Source organism: Mytilus galloprovincialis, chromosome 14 (assembly GCF_965363235.1).
Source record: "Mytilus galloprovincialis chromosome 14, xbMytGall1.hap1.1, whole genome shotgun sequence".
In the NCBI taxonomy this organism is placed as follows: domain Eukaryota; kingdom Metazoa; phylum Mollusca; class Bivalvia; order Mytilida; family Mytilidae; genus Mytilus; species Mytilus galloprovincialis.
The window spans coordinates 49,932,911-49,960,032 of record NC_134851.1 but is presented as its reverse complement, the minus strand read 5'-3'; the positions used below and the strand labels follow the sequence as shown (position 1 = coordinate 49,960,032).

General features: G+C 33.8%; 1 protein-coding gene across 2 annotated transcripts in view; it reads right to left on the bottom strand.

The window, feature by feature from the left end:
- Positions 1–16,686, bottom strand: part of LOC143058587 (importin subunit beta-1-like) — a 36,529-nt gene extending 19,843 nt beyond the window's left edge. For both annotated transcript variants that reach the window (XM_076232067.1, XM_076232068.1), the window contains exons 1-9: positions 16,513–16,686; positions 13,600–13,658; positions 12,960–13,142; positions 12,164–12,364; positions 11,644–11,720; positions 6,311–6,386; positions 5,821–5,889; positions 1,982–2,071; positions 329–439 (exon numbers count right to left, since the gene is read on the bottom strand). In XM_076232067.1, the coding sequence (XP_076088182.1) occupies positions 329–439; positions 1,982–2,071; positions 5,821–5,889; positions 6,311–6,386; positions 11,644–11,720; positions 12,164–12,364; positions 12,960–13,142; positions 13,600–13,658; positions 16,513–16,552 (906 nt within the window). In that variant the 5' untranslated portion in view covers positions 16,553–16,686. The remainder of the gene's footprint in view (positions 1–328; positions 440–1,981; positions 2,072–5,820; positions 5,890–6,310; positions 6,387–11,643; positions 11,721–12,163; positions 12,365–12,959; positions 13,143–13,599; positions 13,659–16,512) is intronic.
- Positions 16,687–27,122: the final 10,436 nt, after the last annotated feature.

Sequence of the window (27,122 nt, the reverse complement as noted above, 5' to 3'; positions counted from 1 at the left end):
ATTGATTTTGATTTTTTGTATTTTACTGCCACTCTTAAGCACCGCATTTAGGCTATTTTGTGGCGGTCAGTTTTTATTGGTGGAAGAAGCCAGAGTGCCCAAAGAAAAACACAGACCTTCGAAAGGAAAACGGACAATCCTAGTCAATTAAGATTGGAGTCGATTTAACAATGACATACTACATTGCAAGTAAGATTTTCATAAAATTGGCATCCATTTTTTAGTATTAATCTCGTTATTGGCAAAAGTGGAAGGAATATCCCCAAAAAGGAAAACTTGTGTGCATTAATGATAAATTTGGAGATACATTTCCCCCAAAATGACTTACCTCTGACAATTCTATAGCTAGATCAACTTCTTCATCACATACAGTTGACCAGAATTCAATTCCTTGCAATGCTATCTCATCTACATCTGATTTCATGGCTTCCATTGTTATCTGTAAAAAAAATTATGATATAATACTGTTCCCTGCATTTTGGACTTAAACATATAGAATAAATCATACAGGGCTTTCCATTGAAGCCGGTAGCCGGCGGAAATCCGCCGCTTACGGTGGCTTCAAGTGCCGGCTACTTCGATGACAAAAATATAAATTCCAAAAGAAAAAAATATCTTTTTCAAATGTTTACAGGCAGCCGAGAGACGTATATTGTCGCAAAGTCGCGGTCACGATAAACAAGGATGAAAAGTCAGTGTTTACCTTGGGCTAAATATAGTTCACATGAATTAAAGTCACTGATTGGTTGTCTATTTAAAGTCAGAATGCATCGTTTCTTTTCAAAGATAACAAGAGAGACGTTCCGGTGGTCATTGAACGATAACAATAGAGACGTTCCGATGGTCATTAACTCGTTGGCTTTTTTTGGCTTTTAAAACGTGAAGACAATCGGATAGGATGACAATCTTATGGTTATGGAATAATATTAGTCAAATTAAAGAAAATGTATTAGATCATATTGTTCAGAATCTGGAAAACAGTATCTTTTGAAGTTCATTTTTCAAAGCCCATCTGGTGTTCAGAAAACGAAAGTAGAATATTGTCGACTCGACCTCAAATAAATAACATTTTCAAATGATTTATGTATCCGACTTATTGAACAGTTTACAAAAAAAAAGAGAAAATCAGAGGATATATCAATTTTCTGTCAATGCTTGAGAAATAATTGTATGATTTAAATACGCGTAACAGTCTTTAGAGAGAAAAGGGGGTCATTTGTTTACAAATGCACTTAGTTATGCAAAATAAATCGATCAAGATTTCTAACAAACCGGATGATTATTTAAATAAAACTCCTTTAAAAGTAAATGAATTTTAAAGCATAAGGTAATGAAAATAAAAAACTAACATAAAAAAAAATGAAATTTCTTTGAGTTTTTTTTTTCTTTCTTTAATTTCATACATAAAAAATGGTCATTTGAAAGATTAAATTAGGTGCCAGGAGATTGCAAGAATGCAGGATTTTGCTCTATTTATGCCAGAGCTTCTGGGGGCCTTGAGCGGCCCCCAGTCCCCCTGCCGTAAGGCACCAAGCTTACAGCTTGGTGGGCGTCCGGCTTCGCCGAACGCATGTTATAGCCGCCTATAATTTTAATTCAGCCTTCTACTTCAATTTCTATGGAAAGCCCTGATCATAAACAATATGTTCCTGCTTATACCATAAGTCAGCCAACCAAAATGAAACATCACTTTATACTAATGTATCAAAAATCAGATCTATACTTGTATTATAGAAAAAGTCAGAACAACTGCTTCAGTTCAGAATGACAAACAGGTAAAACTAAATACAAAAGAGAGAAATAAAAACAACACTTTTTTATTTGTCTTTTATGATCAGCATTTAAAAATAAAGCTAACAGTTTAAAAGATGTACAAATTTCAATAGTCCAACACACTGTTTATAAATAGTACTAAATGAATTCAAAAACTGGTGGCATCAAATGTTAGAACTTAATTTTTCATCATTAACACATCACTTACTGCAAATAAAGCTGGTCCCATATAATGTTCCATATAGGTATAATATAATGACATTATCTTCACCAGACACTGTAGAGCAGCAACACGTACCTGAAAATAAAACCATATGTTATATCTAGATCTTATGTGATATTATTACATTCTTGTCTAGATCAAAGTGATCTGCTCGATATTTACAAAATAAAAATTGTTTTACATATTACAAATATATACTGACTCATTTGAAACAATATTTACAAAGGTGGGGAGAACCATTCAGGATATTTTTGGACACACAAGGCCACAATTAGAAATATTTCAGTTTGCCCAAACCCGACCCATGATGACTGGGTGTGGGTAGGTAGGTAGGCAAATTCTTTTTTTTTTCTTCAGAATTTGCATGAAAATATTTAAAGATCTTAACACAGTTCATCTGTTTTTCCCGTAAAACCTTTGTAGAGTCAACCAAAAGCCATGAATTTAAAACCTCTGTAAATAAATTAGTCTACTTTATGATTTGTATCCTGAGATGTTTATAACCCTGACAATTGCTACATGTGTGAAAGGGCTGGTGGATTTATGAAGTGATTTTCAACAATTACATCAACACCATGTTTGTGTAAAAAAAATATCAGCTGACTATGTATTGATTTAATTTGTTTGCAGTTTTTAAATCCTGTATCTATTAAAATAGATTAAATGTCCTAAAATATTTTAAATGAATTAATATCTACCATCCATAGTTTCTGTCTTTTTTTTGTTTGAAAACAAATTTATATTTTACATTATCACACAGGTAAACTAATTTGGCTGTAAATAGATCAAAGCATGTTCTGTAGAATCTCCAAACTAAAAACATATTTGTTATAATTTTATTTCTTTAAATAATCAAGTTTAAATTTTTGAAAATAATCATTATTGATAAAATATAATTGCATAAAGTTAACGTTTTCTGAAGACTATTTTATTTATAGGTCATCAGGTTCCAGAGGCTTCCTCACAAATTTGTATAAAAATCCCACCATAATATGTGTTTACTTTTGCACATGTGAAAAAAATATTTCTGACAAAAGCCAGATTTCTCTTGTCAAAGGGGATTTATATTTATATTGCAATAAATTATTCAGAAGGAGTTACATTCAGTTAAGATTATATTTCTGATACTGTGAGCAATTATAGTTTTATCAAATTCTCCCAAACAGCAACGTACTGATCTTGTCAACTGAGACTTGTAAATTTGAACTATTTGAATAAAAAGGCATCTAATTCACATGATAAAGGAAGATTATAATTAAAGACAACAATTTATCAAGAAATAATTTCTTTTTATTCAGTAAAAACAAAATCTTTTTGCAAGATTGTAAATTCGCAACTTCCGGATCCATTTCCTGTCAGAATAACATTGAAAATATTTGATTGCACATGGTTTTGAACAAATCTACCTGAATATTCTTATCAGATATTCGATTACACGATGAAATTAACATTGAGCATATAGGTAAGGGTTTGGTAGTACAGACAACTACAGAGTAAAAAAAACTGTGCCACATGTTTCACTTCTTTACGTTCGTTAAGTCAGTTTTACGTTCGTTAAGTCAGAAGATAAAAACAGAGAACACCGAATATAGATTAACTGCATCTCTTATGCGCTTTCTTTTCATCTTATTCACAATTACTTTCAAAACGCAAAGACGACAAACTTTAAGTTTTATACGATGACGGAGCGGACACGAAAAAAATCCGCAAAAAAAAAAATTCTTCTAAAAAACGTCAAAAAAAGAATTTGAGTCGGTCGCGTTTGGGCAAACATACAATCTTTTTATTTTGGCCCAAGGTTAGTCAGTGAAATGGACAGGTTAAGATTGGTAAGAAGGGTTGGTCATATTGATTGAATCCCTATTCCGGTAAATACGTTTGATTTACATCCCTGACACAAACTGCAGTATTTACTTAATATACACTTATTTTTGTTGTGGGTGAATTTCCATGCCTACCCTTTCACATCCATTTTAATGGAATAGTCCTTAGAAGACCAATCTCAGCAAGACTAATCAAACTGATTTCATTGCAGTTCATAAATAGGCAAGTTTGTCATCATTGATTGGTTAAGAAACCCCAATGATATTTCTCAATTTTACTTCCTGCAAATGTGTGCCAAATTTCCTTTTGCCTGCATATTCTGTTAAAATAGACTAAAGATCAGGAAAGGACTTCTTTTGGATACAAGTTTTTATTTCAAATTGTAAAACAAAAATAAATTACATTTTAAACACCTTCAAAAGTAAAATTTATCTTTCTTATTGCAATTTATCATGTTCACAGGAAGAGGACTTAAAAGTATTATTAAACTAAACCAGGTGCTCCACAGGGCGCAGCTTTATACGACCCCAGTGGTCAAACCCTGAACAGTTGGGGCAAATTTGGTCACAATATTCAAGCTTGATACCGTCTGAATTTTGATTGTGATCAAATTTTTGACATAATATAGGTTTTTGCCAGAAAATTAATGTGGTTCAAGTTCTAACACATCTATTGCACAATACTGTGCAATTGAATATTTCTTATTGAAACTTTTCAAAATTTGAAATTTGAAAAATGTTGAAAAAAAAAAAAAAAATCCCTTAAAAAAATGGTAAACTGAGATCCCCCCCAATTTATTGACCCCCCCCCCTTAGAGCAATAACCCTTAAACTCAATCCCATGCTTTCCTTTGTAATATTGAACCTTGTAGTACGATTTCAGAGAGATCCATACACTTAAACACAAGTTATTGTCATGATTGTTTGGAAACTAGAAACATGCTTCTTTTTGGGCCCTTAATTCCTACATATTTTGGGCAATTAACTCAAAACTTAATCCCAGCCTCCCCTTTGTTATATGGTTCATTGTGGTACAATTTTAGAGAGATCCATGCAATTACACACAAGGTATTGTCTTGAAACTAGAAAAATGCTTGTTTTGGCCCCTTATTCCTAAACTTTGGCCCCATAACCCCTTTAATAAATCCAAACCTTCTACTTGTGATTTTAAACATTGCAGTATACTTTCAGAGCAATTGAAATTCTGGTAAACAAGTTATTATCCTGAAACTAGAAAAAAGCTTCTTTTGGCCCCTTTTGGGCCCCTAATTCCTAAACGTTTCAGACCATCATCCCCAAAATAAATCCCAACCTTCCTTTTGTGGTATTGAACCTTCTGAAAAAATTTCATTAAGATCTATTCACTCAAACTAAAGTTATTATCCGGAAACCAAAGTGTCTTCGGATGACGACGCCGCCATCATACCATTATACGAACCCAAAATTTTTTGGGAGTCGTATAAAAATATCTTCAAATGGTAGTTTGTAAACCAATAGCATCAAAACTTTTTTCTCTATTGAAATTTTGTAACATTTCTTGGGGCTATTCAATTAGTGAATCTGGGAGGTTGTTTGTTTTATGGGTGTTGGCTCATTTATGATAGTAGTATGTGTCCATTGGACCTATAAATGCTTTATCTAATTTCATTGAATAGCCCTTATGCCAATCTCAGCAAGACTAATCAAACTGATTTCATTACAGTTCATAAATAGGCAATTTTGTCATCACTGATTGGAAAAATAAATCTGAGGTTCTGACATGTCATGAGAAAATCTTGGTTTTTAAATGATCAGATGAAACAATTCCAGATATTTTGAAGGGAATAACCCAGTCAAGCCATTTTATTTATGTTAAAATACCATACGAGTACCCAAAAGATGAAGGATTGTTTTTACTTCAAGTTGAATATACTAAACAACAAAGTAGCCAGAAAATGTAATTAAACAGAAGGGCAGTTTTACAGTGAAATATCATCCGAGATTTGAACTAGGTAAACTTACTCCACTAATTCTGGTCTCAGTCGACTGCGTAGCTTCACATACCACCTGCATGATGAAATGTCTCTCTGTCTACAAATTAAAAAAAAAAAGACAATTATTGCAAGTTTACCCTGAAACTGTTCAAAATATATTATCATTATTGCACCTCATGCAAAATTTATAAAACACAACTTTTTCATTAAAAGAATACAGTATAATTATAAAGTGAATACATTTGACATTTTGTCTTGTTTACATTTTAGATCATTATTAAAATGTAGATTCTATTAAGTTTCAACTATTGAACAATTGTGTTGTGTATGAAACTAAACTTAAAGAAAAGGATTTTGAAGCTGATAAAGTAAACATTGCTAATAATGAATAAATCCAAACAGTAAATTGTACTCATTTCTAAAATTATACTGCTTTTTATGTTCTTTTCATAAATATATTTGATTAATATGAACAATAAGACTTAGGATAGCTTATATTTGCCTGTCAAAATATTTACCTCTTTGTCAAAATTTGCCTTTGTAAATTCCAGGGAATTAAGTAAAGCATTTGTGGCAGCCAGTCTGACATAGTTACTGAAATAAAAAGAAGAATAATAATTCTACTTCATGTTTATATTATAATTCTGAAAAGTTATGTCATTGGGACAGCAAGTCAAACACATATAACATAATTGTTATTTAAAGACATGGGAAGTATATATATATTTCACACCCCTCTACATACAATTTAATTGTGCAATTATTTAGGAAGCTTTGGACTCTCATACCCACACAATCCAATTCTTGAATCGCCCATAAGATTTTTTAATTCAGTTTTATATATCTTTGGGAAACATAGTAACAATACCAATCTCAGCAAGACTAATCAAACTGATTTCATTACAGTTCATAAATAGGCAATTTTGTCATCATTGATTGGATAAGAATGTTATTTCAAAAATAGATTATTTATTTCATCATTTTACTTCCTGTAAACGGGCGCCAATTTCCTTAGACCTGCATTATTTGATAAAAAAGACTTCGATTAGGAATGAATTACAAAAATCCTACTCTCTTGGGTACAAGCTTGCATTTAAAATACAGTCGATTCCACTTAATTGCATACCGCTTAATAGCATAATTCGGTTAATTGCATAGTTTTCTCCTGCACAAAACCATTTCCCATTCATCTAATGTTAAATTGTCCGGTTATATGCATAGCTCTACAAGTGGCCTTTCGGTTTATTGCATAGAAAATTATTGCCGTCTAGATATGCCTTAGTTAAAACTGACGAGATTTTTGACCGGAAGCGGTCATTTGGTAAGTATATTTTTCTTGAATGCATCCTTATTTTCGTTATTTCATATTTACTTTGTGTTATTGAAATAAAGTTTTAAAACAGTTTCTTTCGTGTTTATATTATGGAATTTGATTTAAAAATAAACCTCGATGTCTACACAGGTAAAGTTTCCCATGTTCTATTTTAAGCCTCGAGGTCATAAAAATGTCAAACAGATAATTGTTGTAAAAACACTGACCATTCTACTTCAAAGGGTGTTAATAATTGATTGGATTTAAACAATTGTCCATAGATTACATTTGGGGTTAATTTTTAAAACAAAAACTCCTGCTAATTATCGATCATAACCAATGTGAACTCTATTGGGCTTGGGGTGATCTGTTTTAATGTTAATATTATAGGGCATTTACAAATGGTATAAGAATTTTATACATCAATCATTTGTTTTTAATATTTTATGAAAAGAGCATTTACTTTTAATTATTATATTTTCTCACTTTCAACACTTGTGTCCAGCAATTAACCCGTACAGGGCCCCACCATTACTGCTTTGCATATACGAAACTAACAAGTTGTTACTTCAGTGCCCAACTGCATATCAACAGCAATTCATTACACATCTATTGTTAAAATAATTATAAACTGTGAAGTATTGTTTAAAAGTTTATTTTAATCAAAGCCTAACAATGTACATTGTACATATGGGTCATAGAAACAAATCTATTTTTAGAACAGTTTATTTTCGTATCCCAGGTAAAGGAAAGTCTGAATGCAAATAAACTAAAACTAAATGTGTTTATAATCTTTATTTAAAGAAACAAAATAAAATAACACATATGACACTAGAGTAGACACAAAATTTTTATTAGAATAAATCAACATTCAGTATATTGTATGTGGATTACAGACGTTCATCTTTCTTCGGGGATTTCTTTTACTGATCTGTTCTATCGATGTTATTTGACTCTGTCATTTGGCATTTCGGATATAAGCATACTCCGCTTTATTGCATAATTTTGTCTGACAAATAGGCTATGCAAATAACCGGAATCTACTGTAGTAAAACAACACTAACACTAACTTACATATTAAACATGTTCAAAACTAAAATTGTTCTTTTTTAATTGCATTGAAGCATTGTACCACAATTAGCATCTGTGATTTCCTAGTGTTTAAGAGAAGGGGCCCAGGGCCCATGCAATTGGTTATAAAAGTTGGTGAAATGTTGGATTTGGGGAAAATATATTAGTTCAGCACCAGCCGTGTGCAACTTGGTCCCCAAGAAAATTTTGAAAAATTAAGAGCAAAATCTTGCAAGATCAGGGAAGAAATAAGTTATAATTGCATAAATTGTGAACAATTACAAGAGATTTCTAAACAAAATACCACATAACGACACCAACAAAAACTTGCAATGATGTCTATATACAATTGGGAAATTTCGAGCTGAAAATTGGGGAAAAAAGAGCATATTATTCATTGGGACAGGGGCCCATATTCAGACCCAAATAAGAGGTTGGAAGTCCCCTGAGCATCAATACTAACAGGTTTTTTTTCTCTCTCTCTGGAAATCATGTAACATTACAACTCCATCTGGAAGGATTATATGGAAAGTGGGTCATTTATAGTAGTATACATTCATTTGATCTTTTGCTTTTATTGACTTTATTGAATAGCCCCTTATGCCAACAGTGATATTGTTGTCTTTTTTCAAAACTACCTCTACCGTTTTTTTATTGGGAAAAATGCATATTTTTTTTAATGAAATTGGGAAATTTGTATATTTTATTCTAAACACATCTTCGATTTTTTGCTGACCTTTGCTGTTTTTTTTGTACTGTTTTTTCATGTATATTTTGGTTGTCAGACATTTTCAACCTGAAAGGTAATTTTCCGAGAGGGGAAAGAAACAGAAGCAATGATGGTACTTAATGCATTGAAACCCACTGTTGTTACAAACACCATGATGATTCTGATCAGAAAACCTGATCTCAAAAGTGCTTTCTAATATCAAAATAATAACATGAATACGATATTTACAAACATTACTACCAATGCCATCACTGTTTGGGGGAAAATATAAAACTTTTAGGGAGGAATTTTAAGCCATTTTTTTTAGTAATTGGAAATTTTCTCTAGGGGAAAAAGCCGATTTTCGGCTGTAATTTGTGGCAAACAATATCACTGGCCAATCTCAGCAAGACTAATCAAACTGATTTCATTGCAGTTCATAAATAGGCAATTTTGTCATCATAGATTGGTTACAAAAGGTTGGTCAAGTCCTGTCCAAAGAAATTCTCTATGCTCGCATGAAACAAATTACAGTCAACTTGCAGACTAAATATGAAGTCATTCTGTTCAGTAGTAGTTGAGAAAAGTGCAATTGATTGATTTGTGATTGCTTATTGACATATTTTTAATGAGTTCATTCAGCATATAGAATCTATCAACAGGAAGAAGGTGTCAGACAGATATGAAAAGTGTGCACACATAACACAGGAAGAAGGTGTCAGACAGATATGAAAAGTGTGCACACATAACACAGGAAGAAGGTGTCAGACAGATATGAAAAGTGTGCACACATTACACAGGAAGAAGGTGTCCGACATATATGTAAAGTGTGCACACATAACAAGACAGGAAGAAGGTGTCCGACATATATGTAAAGTGTGCACACATAACAACACAGGAAGAAGGTGTCCGACATATATGTAAAGTGTGCAACACAGGAAGAAGGTGATGACATATATGTAAAGTGTGCACACATAACAAGACAGGAAGAAGGTGTCCGACATATATGTAAAGTGTGCACACATAACAACACAGGAAGAAGGTGTCCGACATATATGTAAAGTGTGCAACACAGGAAGAAGGTGTCCGACATATATGTAAAGTGTGCACACATAACAACACAGGAAGAAGGTGTCCGACATATATGTAAAGTGTGTACACATAACAACACAGGAAGAAGGTGTCCGACATATATGTAAAGTGTGCACACACAACAACACAGGAAGAAGGTGTCCGACATATATGTAAAGTGTGCACACATAACAACACAGGAAGAAGGTGTCCGACATATATGTAAAGTGTGTACACATAACAACACAGGAAGAAGGTGTCCGACATATATGTAAAGTGTGCAACACAGGAAGAAGGTGTCCGACATATATGTAAAGTGTGCACACATAACAACACAGGAAGGTGTCCGACATATATGTAAAGTGTGCACATATAACAACACAGGAAGAAGGTGTCCGACATATATGTAAAGTGTGCACACATAACAACACAGGAAGAAGGTGTCCGACATATATGTAAAGTGTGCACACATAACAACACAGGAAGAAGGTGTCGGACATATATGTAAAGTGTGCAACACAGGAAGGTGTCCGACATATATGTAAAGTGTGCACACATAACACAGGAAGAAGGTGTCCGACATATATGTAAAGTGTGCACATATAACAACACAGGAAGAAGGTGTCCGACATATATGTTAAGTGTGCACACATAACTACAGAGGAAGAAGGTGTCCGACATATATGTAAAGTGTGCACACATAACAACACAGGAAGAAGGTGTCCGACATATATGTAAAGTGTGCACACATAACAACACAGGAAGAAGGTGTCCAACATATATGTAAAGTGTGCAACACAGGAAGAAGGTGTCCGACATATATGTAAAGTGTGCACACATAACAACACAGGAAGAAGGTGTTAGACAGATATATGTAAAGTGTGCACACATAACAACACAGGAAGAAGGTGTCCGACATATATGTAAAGTGTGCAACACAGGAAGAAGGTGTCCAACATATATGTAAAGTGTGCACACATAACAACACAGGAAGGTGTCCGACATATATGTAAAGTGTGCAACACAGCAAGAAGGTGTCGGACATATATGTAAAGTGTGCACACATAACAACACATCACCATCAAGCTGCTGATTAAATATGAATTCGTTTTGTTGAGTAGTTCCCAATTGGGTGAGACAAAAAAATTAAAGTTCATTCAACATATAATATAGAAAATGAAAGTATTGACAAACAGGAAGTACTAGGATGGCAGATCCAAATACCAGCACAACTGTCTCAATGTACTCGGGAGCCAATCCAGAGTTCTCAAAAAGTGGTGGTCCAAAGGGTTTGACAAGCAACACTTTTTGGTATTTTGCACTCTGCCAATCTCAGAAAGACTAATCAAAGTGATTTCATTTAAGTTCATAGAAGGCAATTGTTTCATCACTGATTGGCTACACAGACATCGATTCTTTCCTCAACTTGTGTTTCTTGATTGCTATCTCATATAGAAACACACACCCACCCCAATATAATGGATATCTTAAATAGTTTGAAAAAGTTTTCTGGTTTATTGAATTTCCTGTTTATATTTAGACAGTACTGTGGATTCATTTATTTTTGTATTTTTGTGAATACCAAAAATTCTGTTGAATGAAGAAATTTTGTTGCGATTACTTGATACCTTGATTTGACAAACTCTGAATAGAAGCTGCACATAATTTATAATAAACAATATTAATACCTGGTTTCTTCTTTCTTCATTCCATGTACAATAGCAGTTAGAATTTCATTGGACTGTGTTTGTAATATCTCTGGGTCCTGTAATATAAATAGAGAATTAAATTTAGGCTTCAACAGTTGTATCTCTAGGACATAGATTAAAATATACAATTCCACTAGAATGTGACAAAAGAAACATGATTTAGTTAGACAGCTGAAAACAAGTGTTCTTTCAGAAGTAGGGGTCTTTAGATACAATTTTTTAAAATTAAAAGAATTGCTACACAGAATATATGTGCCTGACACATCACTGTCTACCTGTTGTCACATTAAACATGGCCATGCATGAGAAATGATGACAATATGGCTGCAGTTTAGTCCCCACAAATATTCATCAGTATATACTTTTTTTAACTCATGAAAGTTTGATAAAGTTGGATACAGATTTTTGAGAGAAAAACATTTTAACATCATAATGGAGGAAATGATTAACTTAAAATACTTATGCAAAAAACCGTCTTTATCGTCCTGTCTATACTTACAATATCCATACAGATATAACCAATGGTCTCCAATGTTGATTCTTTCATCATTTCTGTACTCTCAGGATTAGTCACATTGGTGGTGAGGGCAGCAATGAGGTCAGGCCACAGACCATGAGGCAACTCTGTACAGGCTATGTATGCCACACACTGTGCAGCAGAACTTGGACGGATGGTTTCTGTTCCCAATGCTAACAGGACCTGTAATACATATTTACAAGATATAGAAGCTTATTTATAACAAATAAAGGGTGAGCAACTGGGCATACTGCTCTACTATAATTAAATTAAATAATTATCGGGAAAAAATGTAATCAATTACAATATATTATGATTACCCCATCCCTGACATGTATACTTTGTAGATGACAACTTCCTGACAATTCAGTACTTGTCAGTGTGTACAATAGTACATTTTAAATGGCTCAATGCTACAAGTCTGGTGAACCTGAACATCTATTCAATTGGCTTCAACTACACATCTTTTTTAAATCTCAACTGTTATCTGAACATACAGCTCAAACAATTACTTATGAGGCAACTATAGTTATGTAAAAAAACATTTTTGGGATACATGTACTAAAATAAATTAAGATTATTTACACATTATCTGGTTATTTATTTTCCAGCATCAAGCCAATGTTAATTTCTTGTTATGGCTTTTAATACTATCTAACTCACTGACATTTGTTTAGATATTTTCTTCATAACATTGTACTTCATTCCCCAACATGGTCTGAAGGCATTACAAATAATTAAAGGGTTTCTTTATACAAGTTCATTATAATCCACTTACATTTTGTTTGATGTAGTTGCGGATTTCCTCAGGAAATGTCAGCCATCTTTGTTGATGTTCTTGTCGTATGGTTTGATCTTTGGAATACAATGCGTTTTTAAGCTGAAGACCAGCCTGCATTCGAACCACAGCACTGTTAGCTCCATTACGAAGAATGTCAGACAGAGATTTCAATAGTTCTTGCTGAAATTAAAAAGAAATTGTTGTGTACCCAATGATTAAATAAAAAAAAACTCAACATAATCAAACATTTATTTGCAACTAAATTTGTACTGAGGGTCACCTTGTTTTCTTCAAATTTGAAATTTTCTGCCGGGAAGAGTCTAGAATGCAGGACTTGGCTTCATTTACAGCACAAGCTTCTGGAGGTCTTGGGCAGCCCCCAGACTCCTTGTACGTAATCTCTGTGTGTCTGAGGAGGGCAAGTTATTCTATATATTGATGCCCGAGGCACGCAAAGTGATATAGCCGAAATTAGAGGGCGACTTCATCTTCGCTCTGACACGATTCTAGGGCTAGATCAGGAACGCTAGGGTGACTTTTTCGCTCACTTCGCCTGGTGTGGTGACGACCCCTGAATGCTATTTTCTTAACTTAAGGGATTAATTTTTTTGTCACAAAATATCATTATTTAAATTACCAAATTATTTTGAGATGCCTCTTCCAGAAATCTTTGGGCAGCTTCCAACTCATTTTGATCTGTAATAAAATAAAGAATACATTTTAACATTATACACAACAAAACAATTTGGTGGTGTTAAAAATATTTTTTTATTAGTTTTTACAAAAACATATAAGTCATTCAAGTGTATGGAACTATTCTCAGTTGTCATCAACCTGTAATCATGAAATAATAAATTCACTTCAGAAACTTCATATTGCCATTATGGACACAAATTACTTCATTGTTTTCATTGTTTCATTTCTGCATAATCATCACTTCAAATCTCACAAGTTAGATATATGTATGCATAATATTAAGAACACATGACATAACAGAGCTCCAGATATCATAAGAATTCAAGAAATGTTTTTTTAACCCATCAATTTTGATTTAATTGAGTGAAATATTTAAAAAGAAAATTTCAAAAATATAAGTTAAAGTATCTTGTTTTTTCTATAAAGGTTTATAATTTTTTTTTAGTCAATTGCCTGAGGTCTTACTGTCTTGGATCAGACTTGTATTCGTTTACATCACAAACAGCAGCAAACTTTTTGGACTCTTTTTGTTGTTGCTGTGCATGATGATGTATTGATTTTGTCATTGATGGATACCCATATATTTTGTTTTTCTATATATCTAATTATAAGCTTTTGATTTATCATTTAAAAGGAAAATTTATCTCAAGATGTCAAAATTTCAATTCAAAATGGTTTAACAGGTTTGGGGACAATGAACTATTCCCCAAATGCGCTAAAAAATAGGTTTTCTGAACAGTTTTTTCCTTAAAACCACACATATTCATGGAAAATGTCCCCAACCTGTTAAATAATGCTCAAAAATATGTAACCTCCGAATGGAAGAAATATCAGTCCGAGAAATAGCAAAAAATCAATCCAAAACTATAGCCAAACCAATTAAACAACAGATCTTACCAACAATGATACATATGAGCACCAAGAATCTCCATTTGGTAAGGCTATGGATATGCTGAAAACAACAAAAGTAGACATAAAACTGATAGAACCAGAGTTTACCTACAAGGAAGGAGTAGACTTTATGCTGATGAGAACACCAAGCTACTGGAGCCATTTGGGAAGCTCTAAAAACAGAACTGCAGAGCAAACTGCCCAAAGCAAACAAGTAGTACAAGAACTTATAGGAGAAAGCTCAGGAGTCAACAGCTATCGCATTTACAGATGGCTCCTGTCAGGGAAATCCAGGACCTTGTGGAGCAGGAGCAGTTATTTATACTGAGAACCAACTAAGAAGTACTCTAAAAAAACCAGTAGCTAGCAGAGGCTCAATACTCTTAGCGGAACTCGTAGCTATCCTTATGGTCCTAGAACACTGCATTTACACACTTAGAGAACAGTTCACAGAAATAAAGATCCTATCAGATAGCCAGACAGCGGTTGGCATCTCGACTCTCCACTGGAAGTCATTGAACTACATAGACACTATTACAGACATCAAAGAAAGCATTGGGACCCTCCTGAGAGGTGGCATTCAAACTACCCTATCTTGGATCCCAGGTCATGCTAATATAGCCGGGAATGAGATAGCGGACCAGTTAGCAAGAGATGCAGCACAGCTGCACAGGAGGCCTCAAATCTAAATGACCAGTACAACGTCATAACGATATCTGATGTGAAAAGTGCAGTGAAGATGTCAACCAAACTAAAATGGCAAATTAGATGGACTAAAAATGAAAGTGGGAGACAACTACACGAATAAGTTACCATTGTTGGCAAGATCCATCAACTTGATTACCCGAACCCAATTATTTGCAGAATCATGTCTGAATTCAGAACCAGCTACAATAGGTTAAATAAATATCGCCATCAGATAGGCCAATCTCTCTCTCATACTATGAATGTGGTGAAGAGGAAAACACTGAACACTACCTATTTAACTGTCCGATATACCACCAGGAAAAAGAGGAAATGGAAAGACAACTGGAGATACAAACATCAAATAGATCTTCAAACTCTATTGGCACCAGCAAGTAAGGAGACATACGAAAGAACAGCAGATATAATTGGAGAGTATGTAAAAAGTTCAGGGCGATTTAAAGATTCACTTATCCCTGAACCCCCCCAATCCTGTGCCTAACAAATTAACCAATAAGTACCGTGAGAAAATACTCACGGGAAATTTAGTACCAGGATGCCACCACAAAGAGAACAGTTGTGTCATGATATTGACCTTAGAATCAGGAATTATATGGATTTTTCATTATATATAATATGCCATCATTGCACAACTATTCAAATGAATCGACTATAGTTTACATAAATGGGAACTGAAAACAAGACTTTGGCCTCCAAAATCGAAAAATTTAAGTTGAGCAGGTGTCTTCGTACATAACATGTACATGAATGCCAGCAAATATTATATCTGAAAATATATAAACTTCAACTTGGTGCTTTTTCTAATAAGAATTTCAGAAATAAAATTATCTTCAAGTTACAATGATTAATGACCTTTCATGATACAGGTCAACCAGTACAGTTCATTAAAAAATCAAAAATCGTGATTTTGTAAGTGATAACTGTTTCTGAGGTAAAATAGCCATGTATCTTCTAATAAAGCTTAACCTTATCTCATTTTCAACTGTTGATATTCAAAATAGATACAATGGACAAATTTTATTTGGCGACTTGGAATTTCACAAGTATGGTGTTCGTTTTTTTAACGTTGATCACTCTAGATCAAGTAATGTGATGAATTCTTTAAGAAAAAGAAACTCTCCGATCTTTCCATATGCAACAAGTGAATGTTGACAAAATAAAAAACATTAAAAAATATTCAAAAACCATGCAGTACGCGAAAAAATATGTGAACAATGTCAACTGATGAATGAATGAATGTGGAAAAAAAGTGAATTACCAGGCGAAATTGTTTTCTCTAAAATGCTAACAAGGTCCATCTTGATGTCTGCAGTGTAAAAATGTGTTTATATATTCTGCTCGTTCCTGGAATTTCTTTAAATTGGCCGGTCAGCCAGTTCCCATGTGGGAAGCGTGATAATCCAAGATGGCGAAGAGAAGGTTTGCCGGCAGAAGTCAGCCGAGGTATTTTAAAAGGCTTGTTTTCATTGGACGAAAATGAACTATTTGCAGAATTCTTGCAAAATGTATCCAACCAAATTAAGGTTTATTTCAGAATGAACTATTTCACATCCTTTCTTATTTTTCCAGTTGACTGTAAAAAAAAAAGGGAAAAAGGAATCACTTGACATTGTATGAATTTCAAAATACAATGTGAATAATAATAAAAAGTATATTTCGACTATAACTACAAAAAATAATAAATAGATTTTATATATCCGACAAGAAATGTAATTCGGCCAAAACATTTTCCCGCCAAAAAAATGAATACTATATCAACTTGCAAGCTTGTAGTTTCGCCTTTTTTTTCGTTCCCTCAATCAGGGATTTATCAAGTATAAAACGTCCCTGCCTCAATCGAATGATAAACAATTGCCTGTAACCTGTCTAAGAGCACCCATCAGTTATTTTGGGGCTATGGATTTTTTGGAAAAAAAAAGTTTGTTTCCAGTTTTTGGAAAAAAAAAAATTGTTTTTGACCCTGAGGAAAAAAAATTGTTTGATTAACCCTCAGCTGCCCCACTATATGTAATGCTTAAATTGAAAGAAAAAAAAATGTTCCCCCCCCCAGAAAATCAAATGGTTGCTGCCTAAGAAAAAAAATTAAAATCTTTAGACCCGGTATTTTAATAGCACAAATCGAAGAACGCACATTGGGGATCTAGGAACTGTTGTCTGTAATTCAAACAATTGTTTAATAAGGAAACAATATATATTTGTTTAGGGGCCAGCTGAAGGACACCTCCGGGTGCGGGAATTTCTCGCTACATTGAAGACCTGTTGGTGACCCTCTGCTGTTGTTTTTTATTTGGGCGGGTTGTTGTCTCTTTGACACATTCCCCATTTCCATTCTCAATTTTAATGTCAATTTTAAACTTTGAATGGTACAAAAAAAATCCAGTTCTTAATTCCTGTTACCAAAGTGAATCAATTTTAAAAAGTTTCTAATGGGATAAGGAATAAGTTTAAGACACTATTTATGGTTTACTAGTATATCCTGCAATAGTTTATCAAATGCCAATTATTGATTTTAGCATTTGCAATACAAAAGGTTTAGACATATACTTAAATATTGTCAGACATGTCGGTAACATGAAAGAATCTTGAGTAACAGGACAACGGTAACAGGAGAGAGTTGGTAACAGAAAGGATTTTTCTGCTTTATTTTAAAGTTTAAGAAAAATACATCATTTTAGATTGGTCACTGTGACAGTTGGAAGATAACAGCAAACAATGTCATTTATCCTTTGAAACTGTATTTGCAAGATGAAAAATCTGCCTAGGTAAGGGAGCTACCATTTGATTTTTATGGGGGGGGGGAGCTAGGATGAAATTTGGAAAAAATAGGCAGGACAGGAGTTTTGAGTAAAAAAAAAATGCAGATGAGACACTTTGCAAAAAAAAGGCAGGATGACAATTTAGGTAAAAAAAGTCAGGATAAACTAAAAAAAAAATGGCAGGACCGAATAGAGTGAAAAATAAAAAGGCAGCACAGAGACTACAACTAAAAAAAAATGCAGGACAACATTTTTCATCCTAGCCCCCCCCCCCCCTCCATAAAAATCAAAATCAAATGGTAGCTCCTTAATGAAAAATTCTAAAATAAATGCCTTTCTGTTACTATCTACTATACTAGAATTGCACAATGTTCTCTGCTGTTATCAAAAGCAAAAAAACTATTTTTTTATTCAATATACTGTATATTATTTTGAAATTAATTTGATATGGTGGTGATAACTTATATTAAATGAAATGGTTGGCATATAGTAGATTAACTTTTCGATTCTTCAGTGAAATTGTCTTGAACATCCTTCCTGTTACTGATGATGGTTATGCTGTTACTTTTTATCAGGTAACATGACTGAACGTAACAGAAAGGAATTACGCGATAGTTTTTGTCCTTTTTATCATATTAAATGTCTTAATGTAAGTGTATTTCCTGTGACATATAACTTTTAAAAAGATGATATAAAAACACACTTAATGTTGTGGTGCACACTTAAAAACAGGGGCGGATCCAGCCATTTCAAAAAGGGGGGGGGGGTCCAATTACATGTCCCCATTCAAATGCATTGATCGTCCAAACCCCGGAACCCCCCCTCTGGATCCGCGCCTGAAAAATATTCTTAGAAAGTGTAAGAAAAGGCTATAGATTTTCTTACCCCAGGAGTAGATTACCTTAGCCGTATTTGGCACAACTTTTTGGAATTTTGGATCCTCAATGCTCTTCAACTTTGTATTTCTTTGGCTTTTTAACTATTTTGATCTGAGCGTCACTGATGAGTCTTATGTAGACGAAACGCGCGTCTGGCGTATAAAATTATAATCCTGGTACTTTTGATAACTATTTACACCACTGGGTCGATGCCACTGCTGGTGGACGTTTCGTCCCCGAGGGTATCACCAGCCCAGTAGTCATGAATATCAATTATATGGTCATTTTTATAAATTTTCTGTTTACAAAACTTTGAATTTTTCGAAATACTAAGGATTTTCTTACCCCAGGAGTAGATTACCTTAGCCGTATTTGGCACAACTTTTTGGAATTTTGGATCCTCAATGCTCTTCAACTTTGTATTTCTTTGGCTTTTTAACTATTTTGATCTGAGCGTCACTGATGAGTCTTATGTAGACGAAACGCGCGTCTGGCGTATAAAATTATAATCCTGGTACTTTTGATAACTATAACAGGATAGAACACCAATAAGTATTTTTCTATAAATTCTTACCTTGGATGGGCTTGAATTTTCAAACCTGGCCGCCTTTCCAACTATTTCTTTGTACTAATGCATTCAGGAAATGATGCTCTTCACAATACATAATGGGAAAATAACTCTTGGTCTTGTAAACGTTTCCACAGGTTAAAAAAACCCAGTGGTAACAGCAGGGAAATCACCCCTGGGGACATTGCAATAGTTATAATATAAAAAGACAAATTAGGGGCAAGTTTATTGTATAATATATCATATATGTAAGAAACGGACGCCTGTTTAATTAATTTGGATATTATTTGAATGATTTAGTTCTCAAAAAAACACAGGGGACAACATGATTTTAGGGGGGGGGGGGTGAACATTTAGATTACAATATTTTATTGGAAGAAATATAAGATTGAGTGTTTAATTGGCAGGAGTTATATAATTATTAATTTTGTTTATACTGAAACTTAAAATTTTGAAAAAAGATGGTTGAATAAAAAAATAATTGCTGGTGAAGTGCGGGACATGGAAATTAGACTTTATCAGATATTGTCTCGTATACTGAATTCAGTGATCTAAATTATTTTCTCCAGGAACATAAAGTTGTTAATAAACTGTTCCCAGCTTTCTCAGACAGTATTGAGAATAAATAGAAAACTAAATGATTCATATTACTTGATTTTATTGAATGTTATTTTTTAATCTAGAACTATTGACGTCATTTGTTTATCATCCCTTCGGGGTCTTCATGAGAATAAAATATTCATCTGACATCTATAGAATAGAATATTTTTATTTCCCAAAATAACAGGGCCCATTAAGGGCATAACATCAGATACAATTGATTGACATAATTGGTAACTACAACAATAAAAGTCACAGAGTCACCGCATGGTGTAAATATACATATTTAGTAGAAACTGTATATTAGCATTGGTCAGAATCGGAGCAAAAAACCATATATATATATTGTGAATAAAAGAAAAAAAAAATACATTATATTCATTTTCAAATCATTAACTTGACTTTTAGTGTCAAAACTCATACCTGATCTCCTTACAAATTCATGCAAAACAGTTACCAATATTATAGCCCAGTATTTCCATAAGAGTTACATTTTCTTGGGTCTATGGCCATGAGAATTTAGAAGATTTATTTAAGTTTTTAAAATTACAACAATTTTTAGAAATGTATTAAAACTAGAGGCTCTAAAGAGCCTGTGTCGCTCACCTTGGTCTAAGCATATTAAACAAAGGACACAGATGGATTCAGGACACAATTGTGTTTTGGTGATGGCGATGCCTTTGTAGATCTTACTATACTGAACATTCTTGCTACTTACAAATTTCTCTGTCTATATAGACTTGGCCCTGTAGATACAGAGGAAAATATTTTGTAAAAATTAACAAAAAATTACCAAATTAAAGAAAATTGACTATAAAGGATAACTCCGTAAGGGGTCAACTGACCATTGTGGTCTTATTGACTTATTATTAGATCTTACTATGCTGAACTTTATTGCTGTTTACAGTTTATCTCTATCTATAATAGTTTTCAAGATAATAACCAAAAAGGGCAAAAAAATTCTTAAAAAATACCAATTGGGAGGCAGCAACCAAACAACCAGTTGTACAATTCATCTGAAAATTCAGGGCAGATATATATTGACTTGATACACAATTTAACCCCTTGACAGATTTGCTCTTAATGCTTTGGTTTCAGAGTTATAAGCCAAAATCTACATTTTACCCCTATGTTCTATTTTTAGCCATGGTGGTCATCTTGATTGGTTGGCTAGGTCACTGCACACATTTTATAGACTAGGTACCTTATTAATGATTGTGGCTAAGTTTGGTTAAATTTGACCCAGTAGTTTTAGAGGAGAAGATTTTTGTAAAAGATTACAAAAATTTACGAAAAGTTGGTAAAAAATGAATATAAAGGGCAATAACTCCTTAAGGGGTCAACTAACCATTTTGGTCATGTTGACTTATTTGTAGATCTTACTTTGCTGAACATTATTGCTGTTTACAGTCTATCTTTATCTATAATAATATTCAAGATAATAATCAAAATCGGCAAAATTTCCTTAAAATTACCAATTCAAGGGCAGCAACCCAACAACCGGTTGTCCGATTCATCTGAAAATTTTCCGGCAGATAGATCTTAACCTGATAAATAATTTTACCCGATGTCAGATTTGCTCTAAATGCTTTGGTTTCAGAGTAATAAGCCAAAATCTATATTTTACCCCCATGTTCTATTTTTAGTCATGGCGGCCATCTTGGTTGGTTGGCCGGGTCACCGGACACATTTTTAAAACTAGATACCCCAATGATGATTGTGGCCAAGTTTGGTTAAATTTGGTTAAAAGTTAACGACGACGGACGACGGACGCCAAGTGATGAGAAAAGTGGTGAGCTAAAAAGGAATGGTATATTTGAACATACAATTCCTTGATCTATATAAGTCTGGGTGGGTTCTTCATGAGAATGAATAAACTATTAAAGGGCAAAAACAATTTAACTGCATCCCATGACATACTGAAAACCCATGCCCGATGTACAGTACATATATATATGGGATACGAGATATCGGTGCTTCCCTCGACCTAACGCGGGTGTCCACTATGATGGCCGTGTTAGGGGAGTACTATATAGTTCTAGACATAAGTAATATCACAACAGGTTCGGTAATAATTTGTGAACGAAAACGGCTTGCTCTACTATACTAGGAAAACATATAATACGAACTTATTTTACTCAGTTGGGAAAATAATCTGAAATACTTATTCCTTACATGAGAAAGATATTTAACCTAAAGACACACCAATCCAACAACACAACGTATTAAACTGAGATATACATTTCGGGGCCTTTTATAGCTGACTATGCGGTATGGGCTTTGATCATTGTTGAAGGCCGTACGGTGACCAATAGATGTTAATTTCTGTGTCATTTTGGTCATACCACATCTTTTTTTTACAAGTAAGTATTCAACTGAACACATTGCTCAGGGTGGTATGTCTCAGCTGTTGGACAAAATATTTCATGATTATTTGATCATCTAGGATTGTATTTTTGATTATTTTATTATGTATTTAGGCATTGTCTCACTTGTATAGTTCTGTCCTCTTAATTGTTTGAATAATCTTGTAACCAAGAAATACCTTTTTATGCCCCATTTATGGGCATTATGTTTTCTGGTCTGTGCGTCCGTTCGTTCTTCCATCCGTCTGTCCCACTTCAGGTTAAAGTTTTTGGTCGAGGTAGTTTTTGATGAACTTGGAGTCCAATCAACTTGAAACTTAGTACACATGTTCCCTATGATATGATCCTTCAAATTTTATTGCCAAAATTCTAGTTTTTTTATTTCCATTTTCACGGTTCATTGAGCATAGACAATGATAGTGCGGATGGGGCATTCGTGTACTATGGACACATTCTTGTTCAGTTTCTAGAACAAGATATTTGTTGTAAGACGTTAGCCATTTTTATGAAACAAAAATGAACTTATAACTAATACTTTTCTTTATTAATATCTAGGAATATATACTATAGCAGTCATTAGTCAAACACATGCATTCCTCTCAACACTTCTTTCTTTTTTTCTTGGTAAAAAATGTGGGAGGCACTTGTCTAACTTCCATAAAGGAAACTACGTCACTTAGCAAAATGGTCTTATGTTGTACTGTTATACCACTGTCCCAGGTTAGGGGGAGGGTAAGGATCCCGCTAACATGTTTAACCCCGCCACATTCTCTATGTATGTGCCTGTCCCAAGTCATGAGCCTTAAAATCCTTTTGTGCATGCACCGATTTCAAGTGTAGCCCTGTACTTTATTTATAAAAACAATAAATCAAAAATAAATAGGGTCAATCATTATATATGTGACCAAAGTTTGTGCAAAGTTCTGGAGTTTTTATCTGGAAATTCCTATAGTTACTTGACCTTCGACGCAGTGACCTCAAAATCAGTGGAAATATTTCTCACCTTAGATTTGACCATATATCTATGTTGTGTAGAAATTCGACCATCTTCGTTAGCCAAGGGTTACTAGGTAAGCGAATATGCGATCCGATATATTGTATATTTGATGTATCCTTCAGAAACCAGGATGATTGATGTACGAGTAAAAGTATAAAGCCCAACAAATGAGAGCTAATACAGTAAATTTTAATTCGGGAGGTGTTTTTTTTTAGAGAAGAAACACAAAAATATTATGTTTAAGGGTTGAAAAAGAGAGGCGAACGATACCAAAGGAAAACAGAAAAAGACAACAACCCGACAAAAGAGCAACACACAGGCCAATGCCACCAATGGGTCTTCAACAGGGCGAGAAAATCCCGCACCCGGAGGCGGGCTTTAGCTGGCCCCTTAATAAGCGGATACCATATTTCAGTGAAAAATGGACTTCACAATAAACTCCAAAATCTATAAAAAAAAACAACACACCAAAATAAACCAACCATACAAGACTAGCAAAGGCCCGATCAAGGATCCTGACTTGGGACAGGCGCAAAAATGCGGCGGGGTTAATATTACCTATGTTTTTGAGATCTCAACCTTCCCTTATACCTCTAGCCAATGTAGAATAAAAAAGATAAACAGCAATACGCGCTGTAAACCTCAGTTTTAAAGAATTCAGAGTCTGATATCAGAATAAGTAACAAAAGAAAATCATTTGAACTAACTCGAAAAAGGGCAAGAAGGTTATTTTTCTTACTGGTCAGCATTATCAACCAGTTTTTACCACACATCAATTCAAACAATTCTTTTTGCCAGGTAAAAACGATGAATGTTTTGACAATTCTAATATTTGATAAATTTGAATATATAAGAAAAACAAATTTATTATAACTCCATTTCTAAACACAACCTTCAAAAATCGAGATTTGCTACAGTGTACACTTTTTAAATGACAACTTTGCAGAAACAGAAAGAAATTTACCAAACATGCCGTTTTATATTTTGCTCAAAGATATCCAAAACAAGAACTATTTTAATTTTAAGAGGAGAAAAAATTTATTTTTAATTGTTTTATGATTTCTCAACACGACACATAAATGGACGCACGTATACACGAACCCATATTGAGTATATATATTTTGTATAATTTGCTCAGATGATAAAATGAGCTCCAAATCAATCAAATTCTCTCTTACAATTACGCGCCAGATACTAACAACTAGTTGACACTCATGGACTTTTATGTAATTTTAAAGTGGTACAAGCAACTCCTTAGATCAAGTTCAAGACCAATTCTTTAAAATCTTGTGTTTGAAAGTGCAAGGTGGATATATTCTTTAACGAGGGTGGTAAAGATTATTTTCGTGCAACGTGTTTTGCCATTTTTATTTCACGTGCAGCTGTGAAAAAGGTTCGTTATTCAACGTGTTTCATGAAATCGATAAAAAGATCAACGTGCAAGAAAATTTTAATTGTTCGTTCATCGTGAAATGGCAATTTTCGCGTTCTTCCGTGCAGACACCCCCCCCCCCCCAAAAAAAAAAAACCCCACCTTTTTCGCCCCTCTTTAATATATTTTATAGTGTGTCTTTTTTGGATATAAAAAATGACGACAAGTAGCAAGCTTTTATTCCGAATTTCTTTTCCCCTTCCAACAACAAGGGCAACAGGTGAAATACAATAATTAATTCATATCAAATGTTTGTTTCTTCCGATGGACTAACCCTTTTGAATACTCATTGGATTTAAGAGTGTCTTATCTGTTGTTTTTTTGTGCTATCAATTGTTTATAACCAATACCCATTTTTTTCCTTGAACAGGCTAGTAGCCATCCAGCTAGTAGATCTACTGTGGAGTTTTTCTTGTATTATATAAGCGCATGTACTTAGTTCTGCGAGTATTTTTTATCGGATATTGTGTTATTTAAATTTGCTGTCATTAAATTTAAAATATAAGAAATTATTTAAAATTTAAAATAATTTATCTCCCTCGTGGAAAGCTCTGATGTCTATCTAGGAGCCGCGAATTAGTATTCAATTAAAGTGTGGTTTTATTGCCATTCTGGTGCAATGAAAGTAAACCAACCAGCACAGAATTGGAATCAACTAACAACCATGAAACAGCGATCAGGTCCAAATCACTGGCTCATAACATTTTCTCATCGGGCAATCTTTCCTATAGCGGCTGATTCAATATTTGGTAAAAGATGTGGCATGATAGCCAATGAGACAACTCTCCACTGTAGACCAAATGACGAGGTTGTTTACAACTATCATACGTCAGGTGCAATAATAAGTCTAGTTAGAACATTTTGAAATTTGTAATAAGACATATGATCATAGTTGGCAGCTGCGTGGTAAAAAAACAAACCTGTTAGCATTAGCCGCATTACCCTACTTCTAGTTGTCATCCATAATTGTCAACAATTTTCCAAAGTGTACAAAACATACACTTATTCAGACCCCCACCCTCCCTAAAAAAGTGTACATCAGTACATCAACCATTTTCAGAAAGTCAAAATTCCGAAGTTATTTATCTATTAAAATGGTAACATATATCTAACAAAGCTCCTTTCTATTTTCTGTACGAGTAAATATCTACTCAGTCACAGCCAATGGAATTTTAGCCTTCTTACTCTCTTGACGTTGTGTATCATTATGGCAAAACCAGAGGATTCACAATTCACAAATGTAAGTAGAACGGAGAGGATTCTTGTGACAGCGAAGTCTAAACATATGTTCTGCACTTCAATCAGATTGGATGAACGCAATGTCAACTTTCAGGGGTTGGAGTGCGGATCAGTTCAATTTAAACAAGTCTTACACAGTCACTGTACATAAACCTTAAGTACGTTTATTGGATATCTTTTCACTAACAAAAGGATAATTTCTTGGAGTACTCTATCTTTTTCTATTCCTCCAACCAAACGTTTTCCTAGATTTTGTTTCCGCGTGTCTTCTGTTGTGTCATGTGTGTGCTACTGTTTGTCCTTTTGTCTTTTTTCTTTTTAGCCATGGCGTTGTCAGTTTATTTTCGATTTATGAGTTTGACTGTCCCTCTGGTATCTTTCGTTCCTCTTTTCTGACTGCAGCCGAATTGGAATTCTTTGCAACGATATCATAAATAAAAATGGGGACGACCAAGATACTGTTTGGAGATATATGCAAATAGGTTCATACACCATTTATTTGCTACATCTGCTTTATATTAAGTATGAACATGTAGCATTTTTAGCTCACCGTGTCTAAAGGCTAAGCAGTGTTATTATTAAGTGCCTGTTGTTGTCAAAGGATTCAAAGTTTTGGGCTAAAATCCCTATAACTAAACAGCTAAATTGCAAAACTGTTTTGCACCAAAGTTGTTAGCAAATTTTCATTAACTTAAATCGATAACTTAAATGAGTCCAGCCATTTCCAACAGTTTTTTACATTTTTGTTACATAAATGACAAATTCTATTTTGTTTAGGGATCGTTGCCCATCTTTCTGTCTCTATAGAAATTTCAAATTTGAGCATCTTAACTTACACATATATAATCTATCAGACACAGCCAATCTAAGTAGATATGGTTCCAGTTTAAATTCATGTTTAAAAAGTCAAAAAAATCCCCCCTTAGATTAGCTATTAATTTGCGAGAACCAATTTTGAATAAATTGATCAGTCAAATTTTGTTTTAGAATAGACTTGAGAACATTGTTATCCATATGCGTTTGATCATTCCA